The 17,664-nt window shown below is 36.0% G+C and overlaps 2 protein-coding genes across 3 annotated transcripts; one reads left to right on the top strand and one right to left on the bottom strand.

The window, feature by feature from the left end:
- Positions 1 to 4,724: 4,724 nt before the first annotated feature.
- LOC145802345 (uncharacterized) lies at positions 4,725 to 5,432 on the bottom strand. Its single transcript, XM_082895044.1, has one exon. It carries the CDS (start codon positions 5,430 to 5,432, stop codon positions 4,725 to 4,727), a length of 708 nt encoding a protein of 235 aa, XP_082751170.1.
- A 1,798-nt stretch (positions 5,433 to 7,230) lies between these two features.
- LOC114320490 (uncharacterized) lies at positions 7,231 to 17,126 on the top strand. Of its 2 annotated transcripts, XR_014343924.1 has the most exons (3): positions 7,298 to 8,588; positions 12,418 to 12,473; positions 16,815 to 17,126. XR_014343924.1 is itself a non-coding variant. In XM_028267552.2 (2 exons), exon 1 carries the CDS (start codon positions 7,391 to 7,393, stop codon positions 8,582 to 8,584), a length of 1,194 nt encoding a protein of 397 aa, XP_028123353.2. In that variant the 5' UTR covers positions 7,231 to 7,390; the 3' UTR covers positions 8,585 to 8,588; positions 16,815 to 17,126. The 2 variants fall into 2 exon arrangements, 1 of the variants encoding a protein (XP_028123353.2); XM_028267552.2 differs by lacking the exon at positions 12,418 to 12,473 and having other exon boundaries at positions 7,231 to 8,588.
- Positions 17,127 to 17,664: the final 538 nt, after the last annotated feature.

Raw genomic sequence — 17,664 nt, 5'->3', positions numbered from 1 at the left:
TCCTGACCAATCTCCCATTTGAAATCTACAAATTACTATGACACTAAATATTTGAAAATAATGACTACAAATAATATATACAAATTAAGTTAATGTCCCACAAAGACAACTATTCAGTAATTTTTTATATTGTGATCAATTTAATGTAAAGTACTGATGAGCTTAAAAAAAAATGATCTTTGCATGTGGGGCTACAAAAATATCATTAACACATCATTTTGGATATATTTTCTATTTAAACTATCTGTTTTTAAAATACCCAAAAAGTATGGGATACTTGTAAATAGGGAATCATCTCAATTCACCCCCAATTAATCCAGACAGACACTAGAATTAGATATTCGACATGCACTAAGAAAATTTGTAAGCATTAACACAATATTTACATAATGAGAAGATGAAGTGACATATTTTCCCTCATTTATCACTAACATTTATATGATCCTAACATTCCTAGTTTTGTATTGGCATTTGTAACCATGCAATATTACAAGTTGCATTTTCTCCAGATTCTATAAAATGAAAATAGAATAATCCATGTTCACATATGTTGAGTGGTTTTCCAATTAAGTGCATTTGATAATGAATAATCATCGACCACAGAAACCTGAACATGGCTTGTGCATTGTGTATCCTCCATATCTAGCTTCCATTTGTATCTTTTTTGTCTCTTGCTGTGAACTTTCATTGTTGGGTTGGTTACAATCTCAAGTTTGGTATGTTAGTGCAATTTGTTGCTGCTACAGTAATTTATCAACAAAATTCCCAAGGATTTGATAGGTGTTTAAGACTATTAAGTTTTACTACAAACAAATAAATTTCATTTAATGGCCTCTAACATTTAATTCTCTGACTTCAAATATTGCAGAACAAATTCAGTAAGGCCATAAATACATACAACATGATTTTTAAAAATAAACTTAAATAAAATAAAAAACTAACACAACTTATCATCGAACTTTTTGCCATTGTCCAATTAATGAGTTGTCATCAAGAAATACAAATTGTCCAAACACATGCAGTTAAATGGAATGCTAAACAGTTACAAGATTTTATTGGCCATTCAAAATTATCAAAAAATAAAAAGAAATACTTTAGTAAACATAGTGGTTACAAATGAACCTATCTTTCAACTCTTACTAATATAAACTGTAGTGTAACCCATTTCTCCTCGCGAAAATCTGAAAAACACAGTTGAAAAATCTAAAAGGCACAGCAAGTCCTAGTTCTCCTAGATTGCATAATTAACAAAGCATTCATATATGATATGATATACGTAAATGAATTCTACCAACAAAAATAGCTCTCAATGACTTCTAGAAAAAGAAAATCTGAACTAGATCAGAATAATCAAGCATCTAATAAAAAACTGGGACAAAATTAGTGAATTGGCTAAATAAAACAAAAGAAAATTGTACACACCATGTGGAATAGATTTAAGCATGAGTGGAGGATTTTCCTTTAACTATGAGTGTGAGGATTAGAAAAAGAACATGTTCAACGAAAACAAACGATTGCATGAAATAGAAAGAACCATATTTAGAGTAATAGGAGATACCACTACGATGCTTAAAACTATTGAATAAAGTATCTAGTTGCCTCTTAATGACCACATAAACAGGAGCAAGGCACGACAAAAAGCTATGGAACAACTGCTGGCACTGTATCTTCTGCTACGAAAGACATCCAGCAAGTGCTTTCCCCTCAATATGATGCAAAGCTTTCGCTGCCTCCAAATGCAATCTTCCATAAAATTGCACAATGTAATAATAGCCCTGATATGCATGGTGGAGGGTTTTGTGAGTTGATAAGGTAAAGAGAGCAGATTGTGAAATTTTTTCTAATAAATTTGGTGACCATGTTCAATTGTGAAAGCAGATTCAAACAGATTCAAACACTTGGTGACCATGTTCCAATTGTTTCTGATAAATTTGTCACTTGAGCATAGAATCAAACAATTGGTGGGCAAAATATTTAACAATCCACATATCAAACAAACAATCACCCAAACCAATGATCCAAATTCAGAGTTTGTCATCATTACCCATTTCAGAGTTTGTCCACACAATCCACATATCAAACACATTCAATACACAACAAAAACACACAGAGAAAGTTAAAAATCGAAATGGGTACCCACTAGAACAGGCTTATGGGCAGAGACGGGAATGGGGTTAGCCCCGAGTTTACCGGAATCGTCATCGGAAGCGACTAAAACGATGTGGGAGAAGCAAGGAGTAGAGCGATGGTGGTAATCATCGAAGGGAGTCTAGAATCTGAGGAAGGAGACTTTGGAGTTGAGATCTTCGATCTTGGCTCGGAGTTGTTCTGGATCTTGGCTCCGAATTGGTGTTCATGAACTCATCATGGATCTCAGGTGACGGTGACCAAAAGGAGTAGGAATTGATGCTCCGATTCCCGGCGACCGCAAGGGAAGGGAGAGGAACACTGGAGAGATAGAGAGACGCTGAAGAGAGAGAGAGACAGAGGCGCTGGTAAAATTTTGGCAACCAAATGTATATATATATATATTACACCATTAGCGACTAAATTTTTTAGTCGCCAATTACTTTTATAAATCCCTCAAATTTAAATTAGAAATGTCTCCCTTCAATTTTTATTTTTTCGTGACTAACTAATTTTTGGTCGCTAAAAATATGTTTTGGCGACTAAACTTTTGGTCGCCAAAGATAGTTTTTTTTTCTTTTTTTTTTTAATTTTACATTTGGCGACTAAATATTTTAGTAGCCAATACCTAATATACGGCGACTAAACTAATTTTTGGTTGCTGAAAATATGTTTTGGCGACTAAACTTTTGATTGCCAAAGATAAAAAAAAAATTAATTTTACATTTAGCGACTAAATATTTTAGTAGCCAAAACTCAATATACGGCGACTAATATTTTTTTTTGTCGTCAATTCTAGTATTTTTAGCGACTAAATTATTTTTTAGTCGCCAATAATCAATATATCCCAACTAAAAAAATTTAGTAGCTAAATATTATATTTTTGGCGACCAAAAAAAAAGTTTTAATCGCCAATTCCAAAACTTTTGGTGACTAAATTTGTTTTAGTCACCAATTTTAGTCGCCAAAATTGTATTTTGTTGTAGTGGGTTAGAGGATGACCCACGCCCCTGCAGTTCCAGTTTAAAATTTTCATGGCGACTCTGGAGTTGTTGAGGGACAACCTCCTACAAAACCCCTTTTTGCCAAGCCTCTATAGACTCAATAGATAGTTTTTTAATTCTCTAGGCTTCTTGTCTGATATAGAATCTTTACATGGCTACTTTATTAGGACAGCCCCACTAATATTGCTCATAAGATTCAGGTGAACTAACCTCCGTATCGTATCTGGATTTCGAACCTTGGGCCACCTTGGTACTTTTCTGATTAACCACACCTAATCGTCATTTTCTCCCTCTTCGAAAACTCAACTCCCCACTGCAGATGCTGTGCCTACGCATAGAGACTGGAGAATTCCAATCAGTGCAACAACTTCAGCGTAACCGTCCTGCACCGAGTTTGCGTTGTCAACGTGTCACTACCGTTTCAGACACTGAAAGTTATGTAGTTGCGAGGCTGCCTTGATACCACACCAGCGGCTGTGTGATCTTTCTTTTCAACTTGTTGTGCCATTGCCGCTGAAAATATCCCAGATGGTGTGCGTAACTTGTTGAGTCCGACTGTCTGCCAACACTATAGGAAAATACAGAAGCTTGCATGTCCCATGGTGCGCCTCCAGATTCGTCTATGCTCTTCAACACCTCTGTGTCGTATGCCATAAGGAGGCCTGAGTCCACTTTAATGATTCACTTTTTAGTTGGACGCCCATTTGAGGCCTTGTTTAACTCCTCTACCATGTATGAACCTGCCCCTGACCTAATGTTGTTGATGGGGTCCATTACCGGTAGTATGGGCTGGGTAATATTATTAAGAATTGGGCTCAAGTGTTCTGAAGGCCTAGCCGTGTTTCTGTGAAAAACTTGATGTGGAATTTGGGCCTCACCCAGAGGTATGTTAAGCCCTGAACCCACACCTTTTGCTTTAAGCCCACAAATCACTACCTCATCTTCCTCATTAATAACAGCAATGCTAGGTATCATGAAAAATTTTCATGAAAATAATCATGAAAGCTTTGTGACCCTTGGATCACACTTAGAATAAAACACTACACACTAATCAAGGTAATCCAAGGATCATAACTCTTTCATGATCATTTTCATGAAAAAAATTTCATGATGTCTAACTTTTCCCCATTAATAACTGGCTGCTCCTGCTGTGTATGATGTTGAAAATTTATTTTACTGATCTTTGCTTCACTTAGTGTTTTCGTCACATCATCACCCCCATTAATTACCAACTATCTAGGGTTAATGCCCATTGATGCCAATTCCCCCTCCCATTTACTCCATAGTACCGCCAGCTCACCTACCGTATAAACCGGTTCATGACCCACATTCCATAGAGAGCAGATTTTAGATCTTTTAAGGATCTGTTGGCGGCCCCAGTCGGTTGGTAACAACCATACTGACGCCTCTACCTTGTTCTTAGTTTTGTTGATTCAATGGCCGGTTTGCATCTTACACTAAATAATCCAGAGTGATTCCTTGCTCCCAATCTCTTTCCCAGTGCGCCACAAATTGGTCCATATCCACCATTTGCATAACTTCATCATGCCATGATGTGGAAACCGGCATAGTTTCTGGAATAGGAACTTGGGTCTACGGGTGGAATACTCGAGTAGTTCGTTGATTTGGATGATGAACATTGGCACGTATCCTTGATGTATGCATGGGTTTATTGGCTTGATGCATAACCGGCATGCCTAAATAGCTCTCCATTGAATCTATACGTGCATTGATCATGCTTCGAGCTTCATCAAAAGTTAAAGAGCAATATCCTTGCGTATGACCCACCCTACCACAGTTTCGGCAAACTCGACAAAGTCTTTTATAGCTATATGTGATCCATTGATGATGTCCATCTTTAAACTTTAAAAAGAAACTGCTAATTAACGGTTGATCAATTGGAATCCACACCCTAATACGTAAGAAACGGATATTACGAGGCATTAGGGTATCATGATCAACCTTACATACTTCAATAATTGCTTTTCCTAATCGAAAACCAGCTTCTTCTATAAAACATTGTAATGGCAAGCCAAATAATTTAACCCATACAACCATTTTCTCTATTACGAGGTGTTCCATAATCATGTCTGGTTCCCAATAATCGACGCCTAACAACGCACCATCAATTGCATATGGTCTTTTCTCCGCAATACGATGCATGTCTTGTTCATGTTCAAAAAAGAACAGAAAGAAATCTTTGCTCCATCCATAAACAAAGACAGCTCTTTCCAGGTTCCATATATCATTGATATGCAAGTTGCATAACGTAAAAGACAAAATGGCGAACATCGAGAACATATTTGATTAAATAGCGTTGAAGATCATGTGTTTCAAGATCCCACGTCGATTTCTCCAAATCCATACTTAGCCCACTCCTACAGTGATAGCGAGTAGGAGGCACAAATACTTGACCTGGTAGGTGACTTTTTCTTTCTTCAAAAATTCATTTCCAACTTCAGTGCCACTGCTATCCGTCCATCCTCCTTCACGCAATAAAGGTAAGCCATAACCCTTACCAACTTCCAACTAGACCAACTTTAACTAGTGGGTCCACAAAGGACAAAGTTGCAATGCTTCCTTAAAGTCGTAGTGAAGAACCACTGAGATCTTTCTAAAGTCCAACAACTTGCAGAAGTGAAGTAAACCCTACCCATAGCTTTCCTTTGACTTACAAATAAAGAGAAGAACCACCTAAGAGGGCAGACAACCAACTGGTATATCACCCAAAGAAGGACCGACAACCTTTAACAAACAACCATGACAAAATTCATCTTTTGAGTTGGTGTTGTCGACAAGAAACCTTACCAACCTCACCTTGAGGAGCCACTGGCTCTCCAAGAGAGAGAGCTCAAATGTTTTTCTTAAATGAAATAGTATTGATTTTGATGTATTAAAATTGAATTTAACAACGTTATTTTGTCTTCATAAAATAATTTGTTTTTAGGCAAGATAATTTGAGTTGAACTGATGAGATGGTCCGGCTAGATTTATCCACACGGGAAATTAGTGATATATTATAGAGATTAAATGGGTAATTCTATTTCCATATACCAAAATATCTCACTCCACATCCTCTCTCAATGCACACACCAACTAATTTTAAATTTTGCATTTTACTCAATGCACAACCCTTTTTGCCAAAAATATCCCTCCCTTTAACATTGAAACCCTAAACCAACACCTATTGTCAGTTGTCGACTATTGCTGTCTATAACCATGAATCGACGATGGCGGCGGCTTTGAGTTACCCCTTTTCAACCCACTTTTACTGCTATTGTTGCCTCCGCCATTCCCTCTACCCCTCCCCTAGTCATTCTCTAGACTAAAAAACATCCAAACTTTTAACATCAAAAGCTCACACAGACATATATACAAACACGTAGTATACATATATATATGAACCTTATAGAAAGTAAGATTCGGGCCATACAAGTTGGGTTACACTATTACATATGTTAGTGTTGTTTCTTCTCACCTGCTTTGGTCTTGAAAAGAATTTTCATTCATTTTAAAAGAAAAAATTGTAACATTGAGGCACTGTAAATGACATGTTGGTTAGAGCTTGGTTTAATTATGAATTTACATAAGTTATTAAATTTTTTATTATTATATATTCATCAGAATTTTAGCCTTAATCCATACTTTGAAGACACAAAGCTCACGAAGGTTTTTACCTTTGTTGATGAAGGAACAACAAAAACTACCGTCACTTCAATTAAGTGGAAAGAGGGCATGGTAAGAGGTGTTTGTTTATGCATTTCCATCCAAAAACAATCGAAGCACCGTGTGGGTTCCAATATACCCAGCACCACCAGTCACAAGTATTATCAGCGCCATAACTACACAAACCCAAGAGAGAAAGAGAGGATGGCGATTTTGCGGCAAAGAAGTTGTAACGGAGTTGATGGCGGTGACGGAAATAATGATGAGCGGTAGCTAGGGTTAGGGTTAAGAAATTAGGGTAGTGGTGGGGAAGATAAAGACAATTCAGTAATTTTAGTTTAGGACAAACTGTAATAAAAAAATAAACTATTAAATGTGTGCACAAAGGTAAGTAAGTATGTGGAAATAGAATTTTCTAAAATTAAATGGGGGTGTTGAATGTGATTTGGATTGAATATAGTGGGTGTTACAGTAATTTAGCTTTTTACACTAGGTTTTTGTAGCGTTGCCGCTGCCTGCTGCCTACCCTGAATACGTCGGTCTTTCACGATTCCGAAAGCCTAGTAGAGCCAAGAGTTTTGTTTTTGGATGTGATGGCATCTATGGCGATTCTCTTAGGATCGGGAAAAAGGAAGGCAAGAACGAAGATTGCAAGAACTGAAATCGGCAGAGTAGGGCCAAAAATTTCAGAGTCATCAAGTTCAGCATCCCCTCTTCTTCGTCGTCATGTTCAATCTGTTTGTTTCCGCGGAAGGCTTTTAGAAAACAATATGACGGAATGGTTCCACTTCACAATGGCAGGAAGTGACAGCAACAAGAAGAAGGAGAGGAGAAGACGATGCCGAAGAGGACAAGTTAATCTTGTTTTTCACCATAATCATCGCCACAAGGGAGAGGGAGAGCGTTCACGGCTTCTATCTCCAATCCAGGTCCAGCCAGACTCCTCCGATGGCTCCTCCTCGGCTGCGCTGGGCTCCATCATCTACTGTATTGGCGGTCGTTGTTTTCGAAACTGTGACGATGATGATGGTCACACTCGCCGAGTCCAATATTTTGATGTTAATCGTCCCACGGAGGCCTGGAAGGAAGCTTCTCCCATGATTAATCCCAGATCGGAAGCTAAAGTTGTGGCTCTCAATGGCAAGTTATACGTCTTTGGCGGCTGTTCTCCTCCGGATTGTGGTGATTGGGCTGAGGTTTTTGAGCCATGTGGGCCTGATGATGATGGGGGTCAGGGTCAATGGACAGCTCTACCTTCACCCCCTCTTCCCCCTTCTCTTCCTACTTATAATTATCGTTGTTTATTTGCTGTAGCTCGTAAAGCTTCCAACAAGATTGTGGTGGTATTACAGGGCTCTTATGCTTCTTATGAGTATGATGTTGCACATAATTCCTGGTTAGATTTCAATTTTGATCGTTCTCTGCTCGTTTTAAACCAACCAGTAGTAGTTGGCAATATGCTGTACTGGGTCAGTCATGAGATAAATGCATACCATCTCGACAAAAAAACGCTCTTCTCAGGACCCATAGAAGATCTGCAGATTGAGCACCATCTCAGGTGTGGTGATTATCTTTTTACATCATCCTTGCTTCATCTAGCTGAAGATCATTTCTGTTTGCTTTGGGTTGCCCCCGATGAGTCACTATACCGCCTTCATTGCACCATACTACAAGTCTCTAAAAGCACCGATCTAAACGGCAAAGGTTGTCTCAGTGCTTCTGTTTTGTCCTGCCAGTCTTTTATTGTTGAATTTCCATTGGACTTCCTTGACGGCCTGCCGATGTAATGCTGTAAGTATATCATTCGTTTCTTGGCCTATCCATACTTAAATAATATACTAAAATTAGATTTCAACAATTAAAAAGGCAAGTAAACTTACAAATAATACTTTTGTATGTAATACTTTTAATTGTAAAAGGGAACTGCACAAGGACTATACAAATGGTATAGATTTCATAATAAAATAAATTTTTTATAGGACCAATAGAACAAAAATAAAATGTCTACTGGCTCTTAAACTAGTGTCTCATACTTAATTCCTAAATAATGGTTTCTTAAATTTCTTTGAGTGTACTGCAATGCTAAAATATATAAATACATATATATATATATATATATATATTTTACGAACTTATCTTGATCTACTTGCATCATATTTTTTTTAGGTTTATCGTATCTTTGTATTGTATTGTAGTTGTAGCTGTATCTGTACGCGAATCTGAATCATGGGGATTTTGCAGCAAGGATTTGACTCTATGCCCTCAAACTTCTTTTCTAGATTCATCGATATTGAATCAATCAAATGCACTTCTTACACTTTGATGTAGGACAAGTAGGGGCAGCAACAACCATAGGTTTTGGGGTTGATTTTAATTGGGTTTAAAGTTGAAAATCAGTGGGGATTTTAGGGTTTCAATTAATGAATGGTATGAACTTGGTTTAGGGTTGATAAAATGTGAGGAAAGAGACCAAAACATGGGCTGTTTAGGGTTCCAAACACCAGCTTTTGAACAGTAACTTTGTTGTTTAAGTGCAGAAATTCAACAAAGAAGGAGGGGAGGCGGAAAGATAATTCTATGAATCACTCCTGGAGACATTAGCGATCACACCTAGGGTTTAATTGCATCTAACAATCCATAATAAAGCTTCAAAGTTCTGAAATTCTCTAAAACATCAAGTCTATTAAATTAGTAGCCTTACATGACTTTATATAAAACTAGGCGACTCCCTAAACCAATTAAAACTAATAAAGAAAATTACTAAAACTTTGACTTCCAAAACCTATCTAAAGATCAAATAAGAAACATAAACAAAAACCAATTAAATAACTTGACCTATGAGACGATCCATAGGTGACCCATATAACCCATATCCACAAAATTATGAAATTTTGACTTCTTTTTTTTTTTATAAGTAAGTCATATTATAACCAAAAAAGAAAAATATACAATGAAGTTCAACACACAGCTTTTGATGGGAGCACAAAAATAAACAAAATAAACTACTCCATCAAAAAACAAACTGAGCTTATAGAAAACAAGCACAACATTCCCAACAAAACAAGGATTCAGAGCTTCCTTCTAGCATTCTTCAAGTCATGAAGTTTCGCTTTAAGTTTTCTTCTGTTATCCTCTTTTGAAGTCTCCCCATAACTAGGATCACTTGGAGATGGACTCCCTCTATTTCTCAACTCTTGACTTGAATCTCCATTTCCTAACTCGTCCATATCACATTCAAGGACATCAAAGGTTTTAGATGTTGAGGGGATAGAATACTGCGTCTCTCTCTCTTTGTTGATCAATGGCGTTGAACCTTGCCCACCATCTCTCCCCTTTTTCTTCACCACTTCCCATTTAGTCGGAATTTGTGTTTTAGTGTCCTTGACTCTCCACTCATGTTTGAAGGAGAGAGGGTTCAAAGACTTTGGCTTTTGAGGGCACAAATTAGTGGTATGGCCAAAAGTCTTACAACCATCACACCTTTGGGGCTTCCATGGTACCTCAACTTGAATCTCATATGGGTCACCATAACCAAGATTTATTTTGAAAGACTTAGGAATCTCTTTATTTGCTGGCACTTCAATACAAATTCTCGCAAACATAAGTCTGCTTCTCCTGAAAGTTGGCTGATCCAAATAAAGAGGAGTTCCCAAGATGCTAGCTATGTAACCCAAACCCTCTTCACTCCAAAGTTCCAAAGGAACATTGTACAACTTCACCCACAATGGCACACTTGAAAATTCACACTTTGTTAGTTTTAGGCCAAGTTGCCATTTTTTAATAATAATCAATCTAGCCCCAACATAATAGGGGCCATCTTCCAAGATTGTGTCCATAGCCTCTTCACTTTTTACTTTAAAAATAAAAAAACCATTGTCAATGGAGACAACGTCCTCAAGCAAATTTCCCCAAAGTTTCTCCGCCCAAGTTTTCACATAATGGAAAGAAAATCTTTTATCAATGAAGTATCCAACCAAAGCATTTCCCCAATGAGAAAAGCCTTTTTTTGAGATCTCAATAGGGACATTGTAAATCCCATCTACTTGGTTCAATTTTGACTTCTTAAGTTCATTCCCATCTTAAGTTCATCTTTTGGTTCAATTTTGACTTCATTATGAATTAAAATCACTACAAGAAATTACACTTTCGCCGACTACTTTTGCCGACTAAAAAAAATTTGGTCAAAAAAATTATATTTGCCGACTAGAAAAAAAATTGGTAGCTAAAAGTTCATACTTTTACCGACTAAAGTAATTTAGTTACAGAAAAGTGATTTTTTGCGACTAATTTAGAATATTAGTAGCCAAAAATATAGGCGGGAGGGTGTAAAATTGGGCAGGAGAGTAAAATCTTTTAGCAACTAATACAATTTAGTCACAGATATCAAAACAACGTCGTTTTGCTTGTTAAATGCACAGGGTGACAAATAGCCAACCAACACTGTTGTAGGGGAAAATAAATTCAAACCCTCCATAGAGATTGCTAGGCAAGCTACAAATGCCAACACAAGAGCTGTGTAGAAGAACCCGCCTTTCTGTCCCTCCTCTCTCTTCTCTTTCCAACGGCGAGCCCTACTGCCGGCACCACCTTCTGGCTACCCTCACCGACCACCCCACCACCATGACACTACCGTCGGCACCCTCTGGCCTTTCCTCCCCCACCCCCACCAGCTTCGGCCAACTCAACACCAAAACTCTCTTTTCAATCCAACCAAAATCTCTACAATCTCTCTCCTATAGATCTCTCCTTCGATATGTCTCAGGTAATTCAATCTTCTTCTTCACCCCTTAATTTCTCAATTTCTTTGTTTTTCTTTTTCCTGAATCAGATCAATCCCTCTCTACAAGATAGGCTATTTGAATGTCTGCTTGTGTATTTTGATGGTTTGGTTCAATTCCATAGATGCAACAAAAAGTTAAGTATTCATGTATGAGTAACCTGATATATATATATATATATATGTATTGTGGGGACTTATGTATGCATATATTTCTGTATATGCGAGTAATCATTGGTGGAGCTACATAAACCCACTCAAAATTGGGATTTTTTTTTTTTCTTTAGATATGTATATTTATGCAAAAGTTTAGGAGTTTCAGAAATTGAAGGCAGTGGAATAATTAGAAAAATTAAAATTGGGTTTTTTTTGGGTTTGTGATTGAATCTTGGATCTGGAGAGTGATTTGTGGAGAGAAAAGGAAAGTGATTGGAAAAATGAGTGAAAGATAAGATTAAAATAAAATGAGCTGATGGCATGAACAGTGTCTAAAATTAAAAATTACAACTGGTAGCTTTGTTGTGTTGTTGGTGTTGGTGTCCCCCCCCCCCCCCCCCTTAATTATTACATAAACTATTATAATAGTTTGATTTTTAAATTTGACTTTGATAAACGGAAAACTCCAATTGTCGTCATCTGGTCATGTGATGTATTTGAGGCAACTAACAGATTTAATTATTGTTCTAATTTTTGTCATGTCTTCTTGTTGTTATTGTTTATATATGTGTCTTTTGTGTTAATTTAGTGTTTTTGCTTATGAAATTAGTTTATATGATTTTCATGATACACATTAAAACTAGGCTTACCAGCCTTTTTTATCTGGACATTTTTATCATTGTTTAGATTTCAGATTGGAATTGATGTCTGTACTACTTTCGATCTTTCTTTTGCCATTCAAGGTGAATCGCAATCCTTCATTTCCATACATGCAGATATGTCCTGTTTATTTTCTTTTTTTCCATTTTGTATAAGAATTTCAAGGGGGCCTTACAATGTTGGGTGGTTACTCCCAACATTATGTAACATGTCTATGTGGTGTATTTGTTATGACAAAGATGAGTGTGACTTTCAAATGCTTTTTTTTTTTATTATGCACGTCAATAATATATATATATGTATATATAGATGAGTTTTTTGTTGGTGTCAACTTTCAAATGCTTTTTTTATCTATTTATTATGCATGTCAAGAATATATATATATATAGATGTGTTTATTATAAAAAAAAAATAATAATAATCTTGAATTTGAATTGTTAGCATCTTGTTTGTTTGACTTCACCATAACTTCAAAAAGAAAAACCATTTTAAATGAGTATAGATTTGGATACTCTGTTATTCTAATGCTTTTGGCTCCTTTATTTATCAAACAATTCATCTATTTTGTTGACTTTAGCCAAGGAGTTCAAAGATATATTTTATATTGTGGGTTGTTGGTCTCTACTCATCAAGTGTTGTTCCTCACCCTATTGCTCACCATGTGTTTGACAAAATGTGCAAACGAAGTTTAGAATAACAGGAATAGACAACCACAATACCTCTACAATGAACCATACCATATGCACCAAAAGAGGGAAAACTATGAATAGAAACTGATCAAATGTTTTGATTTTAACATAGAAAAATCAGTCCACTGGGTTGTCTATAGACAGCACAACAGAACATGCTTTTCTATTGATTTCAAAGCTTGAAACTTTTCTGTGGAGTTTTTGCTTTAAATTCTTGTTCCTCTGGTTTCCTATTATGGTAGTTCATGGAACTACTTAAAGCTCCTAGCTTGTATGCTTTGATTTTACTCAGGCTCTGCATTGTTTTCTATTAGATCTTTGTTTGTTTGTTTGTGTGTGTACAGCACAGTGGTTACATCAGGTTAAAGCCTTCATATAATGAACCTTTTAATTATTGGACATTACATTATATGATATTATGATGGCTCTCTTATTCATTGTAGTAGTGGCCCTATATTTTTGTGCAAATTTTTTGATTTAGTAGGGAAGATTTAAGTTTTTTTTGTGGGGCATGTACTTTAATGCCTTTGAGAGTAAAGCAAAGTAGATTGATTATGACCACCAATTAAAAAGGTGCTGTCACTTTAGTTATCTTGCTGAACAGCACTAATCTAGAGTCCACAATGCCTTGTGTTTGGCTGCTGTTCTGTTGAATAGAGGGGTAATAATAATATTCTTAAGTATTCATGTAGTTAGTGTGGAAGCTCCCACAGCCTAAAGGTTTCTTTTAGAGCTAGTCAGTAAACATTAATCCATTATTCAAGGGAAGTTTCTGGAAATTAATTAGCGAGTAAAGTGGTGCTTTTCGGCCAAAACTGAGCTTACCGGATGAGTTAATAGACTTTTCTAGCCAAGCGGAGCCTTTGTATAGGGAAGAGAACGGTAACTACTTTGTTATTCATATGTATTAATTCCATTTTTTTTTTTTGTATGTATACTATGAGAATTGGAATTCCTCATCATGGAGTTTTATGATCTGTGATGGAGGGAATATATTCATGGGAATAAATAGCCTTTTTTCACTTTTTCACAATTTCATCCTTGTGTTCTCTGTATCCTTCATTTGCATGTCTGAAAATGGAGTCTAGAAATACCCTCTGGTTGGGACGGTAGGTGATGAAAGTGAGTTGAGTTGCCAATTGGGTTAACTCAAGAGTTAATTGAACTAAACTCTGCAGTAGATTAAAGGAAGAATGGAGGTGATTAATATATCATCATGATATAATCATGCAGTTTTATTTTATATAATAAGCCTCGTATCAAGAAGTTTTGATTCATAAATATATAATTTTGGATTCATAAATTGATATAACTTTGAAAGGTATGACCATCTGTCTGAGTTGGTTATACCTTGTTAAATATATCCAAATGGAACAAATGGTGACAAGTGAGAAAAATAGTGGTCTTTCGACACTAAAAAAACTGGAACTCTGAAAATTAAGTAGTTGGTAAAAAGGAATGGTGAATTAAGTACTTACAACCCAGTTAATAGAAGAATGGATGGTCTTGTTTTCCAAAGAAAAAGCAAACATGTTCAAGAGTAGCAAAACCCCAAAGAAGAAGTACTCCAACTACAAGCTTTGCTTTAGCTCCATATTTCACTAGAGAATGATGCTAATCCTTTGCTCTCTGGTTATCCTTAAAAGGCCTTTATATAGAGAAGCTTGGATTTACTGTTTAGTGTCCAAAAAGCCAAATACAAAAATCAAATAGTTGCATTGGCTGATTCCTTTTTGGGTAGGCATGCATTTTCAGCACTACCTCTCTATTTTTTATTTGTAATTATTGTCTGTTACATTTGCAGATAGAACTAGATTGTTTTCCCTCTCATGGTAGCCTCTACCAATAAAGTGCAACCCGCTTCCCCCTTCTTTCTGCTTTCTTTTCTCAATTTCTCCAGACATGCAACATATGATTAATTAGGACCTGTAATCATACAATCTTGAAAAGATTATATACATTTGAGTTTTATATAATTTTTTATTTTATAATCTTGAAATACCTTAAAATTATGATGTATCTCATAACCAAATCTGATTGAATGATATCCTTTTGCCAAAAAAACAAATAACATTAATAATTACGGCAAGCCCACTGCCAAAAAATTAGTTAATAATTTTTTATTATTTTATAACCATTCATGGATCCCTTTTTCAATATGAAAGATCTTGATCTAGCCCTACTACACAAGACCTATATAATTAGTGGTAGTAGGCATGGATTCATTATTAGGCATTATAGTGTAGTCTTTAAAGGATAATGTTACATTATCCAAATCATTGCAAGAAATAGTTTGTTATGTGAAGGAAAGTAGACCAGATCCATAACTATATATTATCTCTTAAATCACACTACACATAGTACTTGGGCTTACCCGTAGTTACTTTTTTTAGTATATGTGTTCTAGGGATGGGGGCAAAAAATGAACAATTCTGGTTGTAGGGTTTGTTTGCTTACCTAAATATGGATCCAATGTACAAAAAATAATATGGATCCAAACTTGTGAGAGCAAGCGACACGTCGATAGGACGCACGGTCAGAGATTTTGACAAAAAAATGTGAGAGAAAAAGGTGAAAACGGAACAGCCCCGAGATCATCACGGTCACCTTGGACTAGATTAAACAAACTTGTGAGAGTAAGCGGCACGTTGATAGGACACGGTTAGAGATTTAGACAAAAAAATGTGACAGAAAAAGGCGAATACGTGCCGTTTGGGGGCGAAAATTGAAAACAGCCCCCAAACAGTCCTGAGATCATAACGGTAACCTCGGCCCAGATTAAATAAACTTGTGAGAGCAAGCGGTGCGTTGACAAGACGCATGTTTAGAGACTTAGACCCAAAAAAAAAGTGAGAAAAAGGCGAAAACGGGCCGTTTGGGAGCGAAAAATGGAAACAGCCCCGAGATTATAACAATCACCTCGTAGTAGATTAAACAAAATTGTGAGAGCAAGTGTCGCGTCGACAGGATGCACGGTTAGAGATTTAGACCAAAAAAATGTGAGAAAAAGGCAAAAACAGGCCGTTTGGGGGCGAAAATTGGAAACAGCCCTCAAACAGTCCCGAGATCGTAATGGTCGCTCGTCCTATATTAAACATACTTGTGAGAGCAAGCGGCGCGTTGATAGGACGCACGGTTAGAGATTTAGACAAGAAAATGTGAGAAAAAGGCAAAAACCGGCCGTTTGGGGGCGAAAATTGGAAACAGCCCCCAAACAACACCACCGAAATCACAACGGTCATCTCGGCCTAGATTGAACAAACTTGTGAGAGCAAGCGGCGCATTGATAGGACGCACGGTTAGAGATTTAAATATCACAAGTGTTGTAACCTACAGGTCATAGTAACTAACTTGCTAGATCTAATATTTATTTATGTTGTCCAGTTATTGCAATATGAGGTAGAAAATCCAAATGGAAGCATTGATTGATAACATCTATTTCAATTGTTAGAATATTATATTGATAGAATTTAATCTGCGGGTCATACATCTATTACTCGTGGAATTTTTTGAGTGTGGTGCATTGATATTGATAGAATTTTAATGTTGATTAGATGTATACATATGAATGTTGTTTAATTTACAAAATGGTATTGATAGTCCTTTAATTTGTTCATGTTATCTTTACTTTTCATGTACCTTTTTCAATTTTTGTCCAATTTTACAATCCGAGTGATGTGCAAATATTTTCATAAAAAAATTACTTGACATTATTTTTGTTTTTCTTTTGTACAGATGGATGAACTTGTGCATGAAGCCGAATTGTACAGGACTAGTTGGCACTTGCTACATTTTTTTAAGGATTATATATATTTTTGGATAGATTTGTATGGAAAATATTTGGGTAAACTACAAGTTATATTTTGGATAGATGCATATAGATAAAAATTTAAAACATAATAACTACTTGTTATGTTTTAAATTTTTATATTAGATGGATGTGAATTGGATGATTATATAGATTACATGACCTTTTTAATTGGACGATTATGTAGTTTGGAATTACTTATGGATGAAAACTTATAATAGTTGATGACTTTAATTAAACAGGTTAAGTATTGGCTAATTTATGTATTTTGTTGGATGCTCATGATTCAGTTGATTTTGGTGGTTTTAATGATTTTTGCAAATTACAAGTTATATTGAATAGTTTGGATGGATTATTATAGGTCAAATGGAATTTTTTTTATATTTTATTTTTATTTTGATAAACAAAAAGAATTGAATTGGCGACCAAAATTTGGTTTGGTTTTCCCTCTTTTGGCGACCAAATGATTAGTCGGTGCTTCACCATTCACATTTGGCGACCAAAATGTTGGTAGGCGCAATGGTACATTTTGCAATTAAATAATGGGTCGGTAAAATTATTAATTTTGGTGATCAAAGTGTTTGGTCGCAAATAGGTTTATTGCCGACTAAAGTTTTACCCTTTCGCCTACCAACATTTTGATCGGGGAATGTGACAATTGGCGACTGACATATTTAGTCAGGAAAATATAACTTTTGGCGACTAAAGTGTTTTAGCTACAAAATGGTTTAGTTACGGTAATTATATAATCAACGATCAAAAATTTAGTTGGCAAAT

The sequence above is a fragment of the Camellia sinensis genome, chromosome 11, assembly GCF_055761805.1.
Source record: "Camellia sinensis isolate YWXY chromosome 11, ASM5576180v1, whole genome shotgun sequence".
Classification (NCBI taxonomy): domain Eukaryota; kingdom Viridiplantae; phylum Streptophyta; class Magnoliopsida; order Ericales; family Theaceae; genus Camellia; species Camellia sinensis.
This window is presented reverse-complemented; position numbering and strand designations above follow the sequence as displayed.

Excerpts from the sequence above, each read along its gene's own strand:
- LOC145802345 (XM_082895044.1), bottom strand. The coding sequence starts at position 5,432 with ATGTTCTCGATGTTCGCCATTTTGTCTTTTACGTTATGCAACTTGCAT.
- LOC114320490 (XM_028267552.2), top strand. The coding sequence starts at position 7,391 with ATGGCATCTATGGCGATTCTCTTAGGATCGGGAAAAAGGAAGGCAAGA.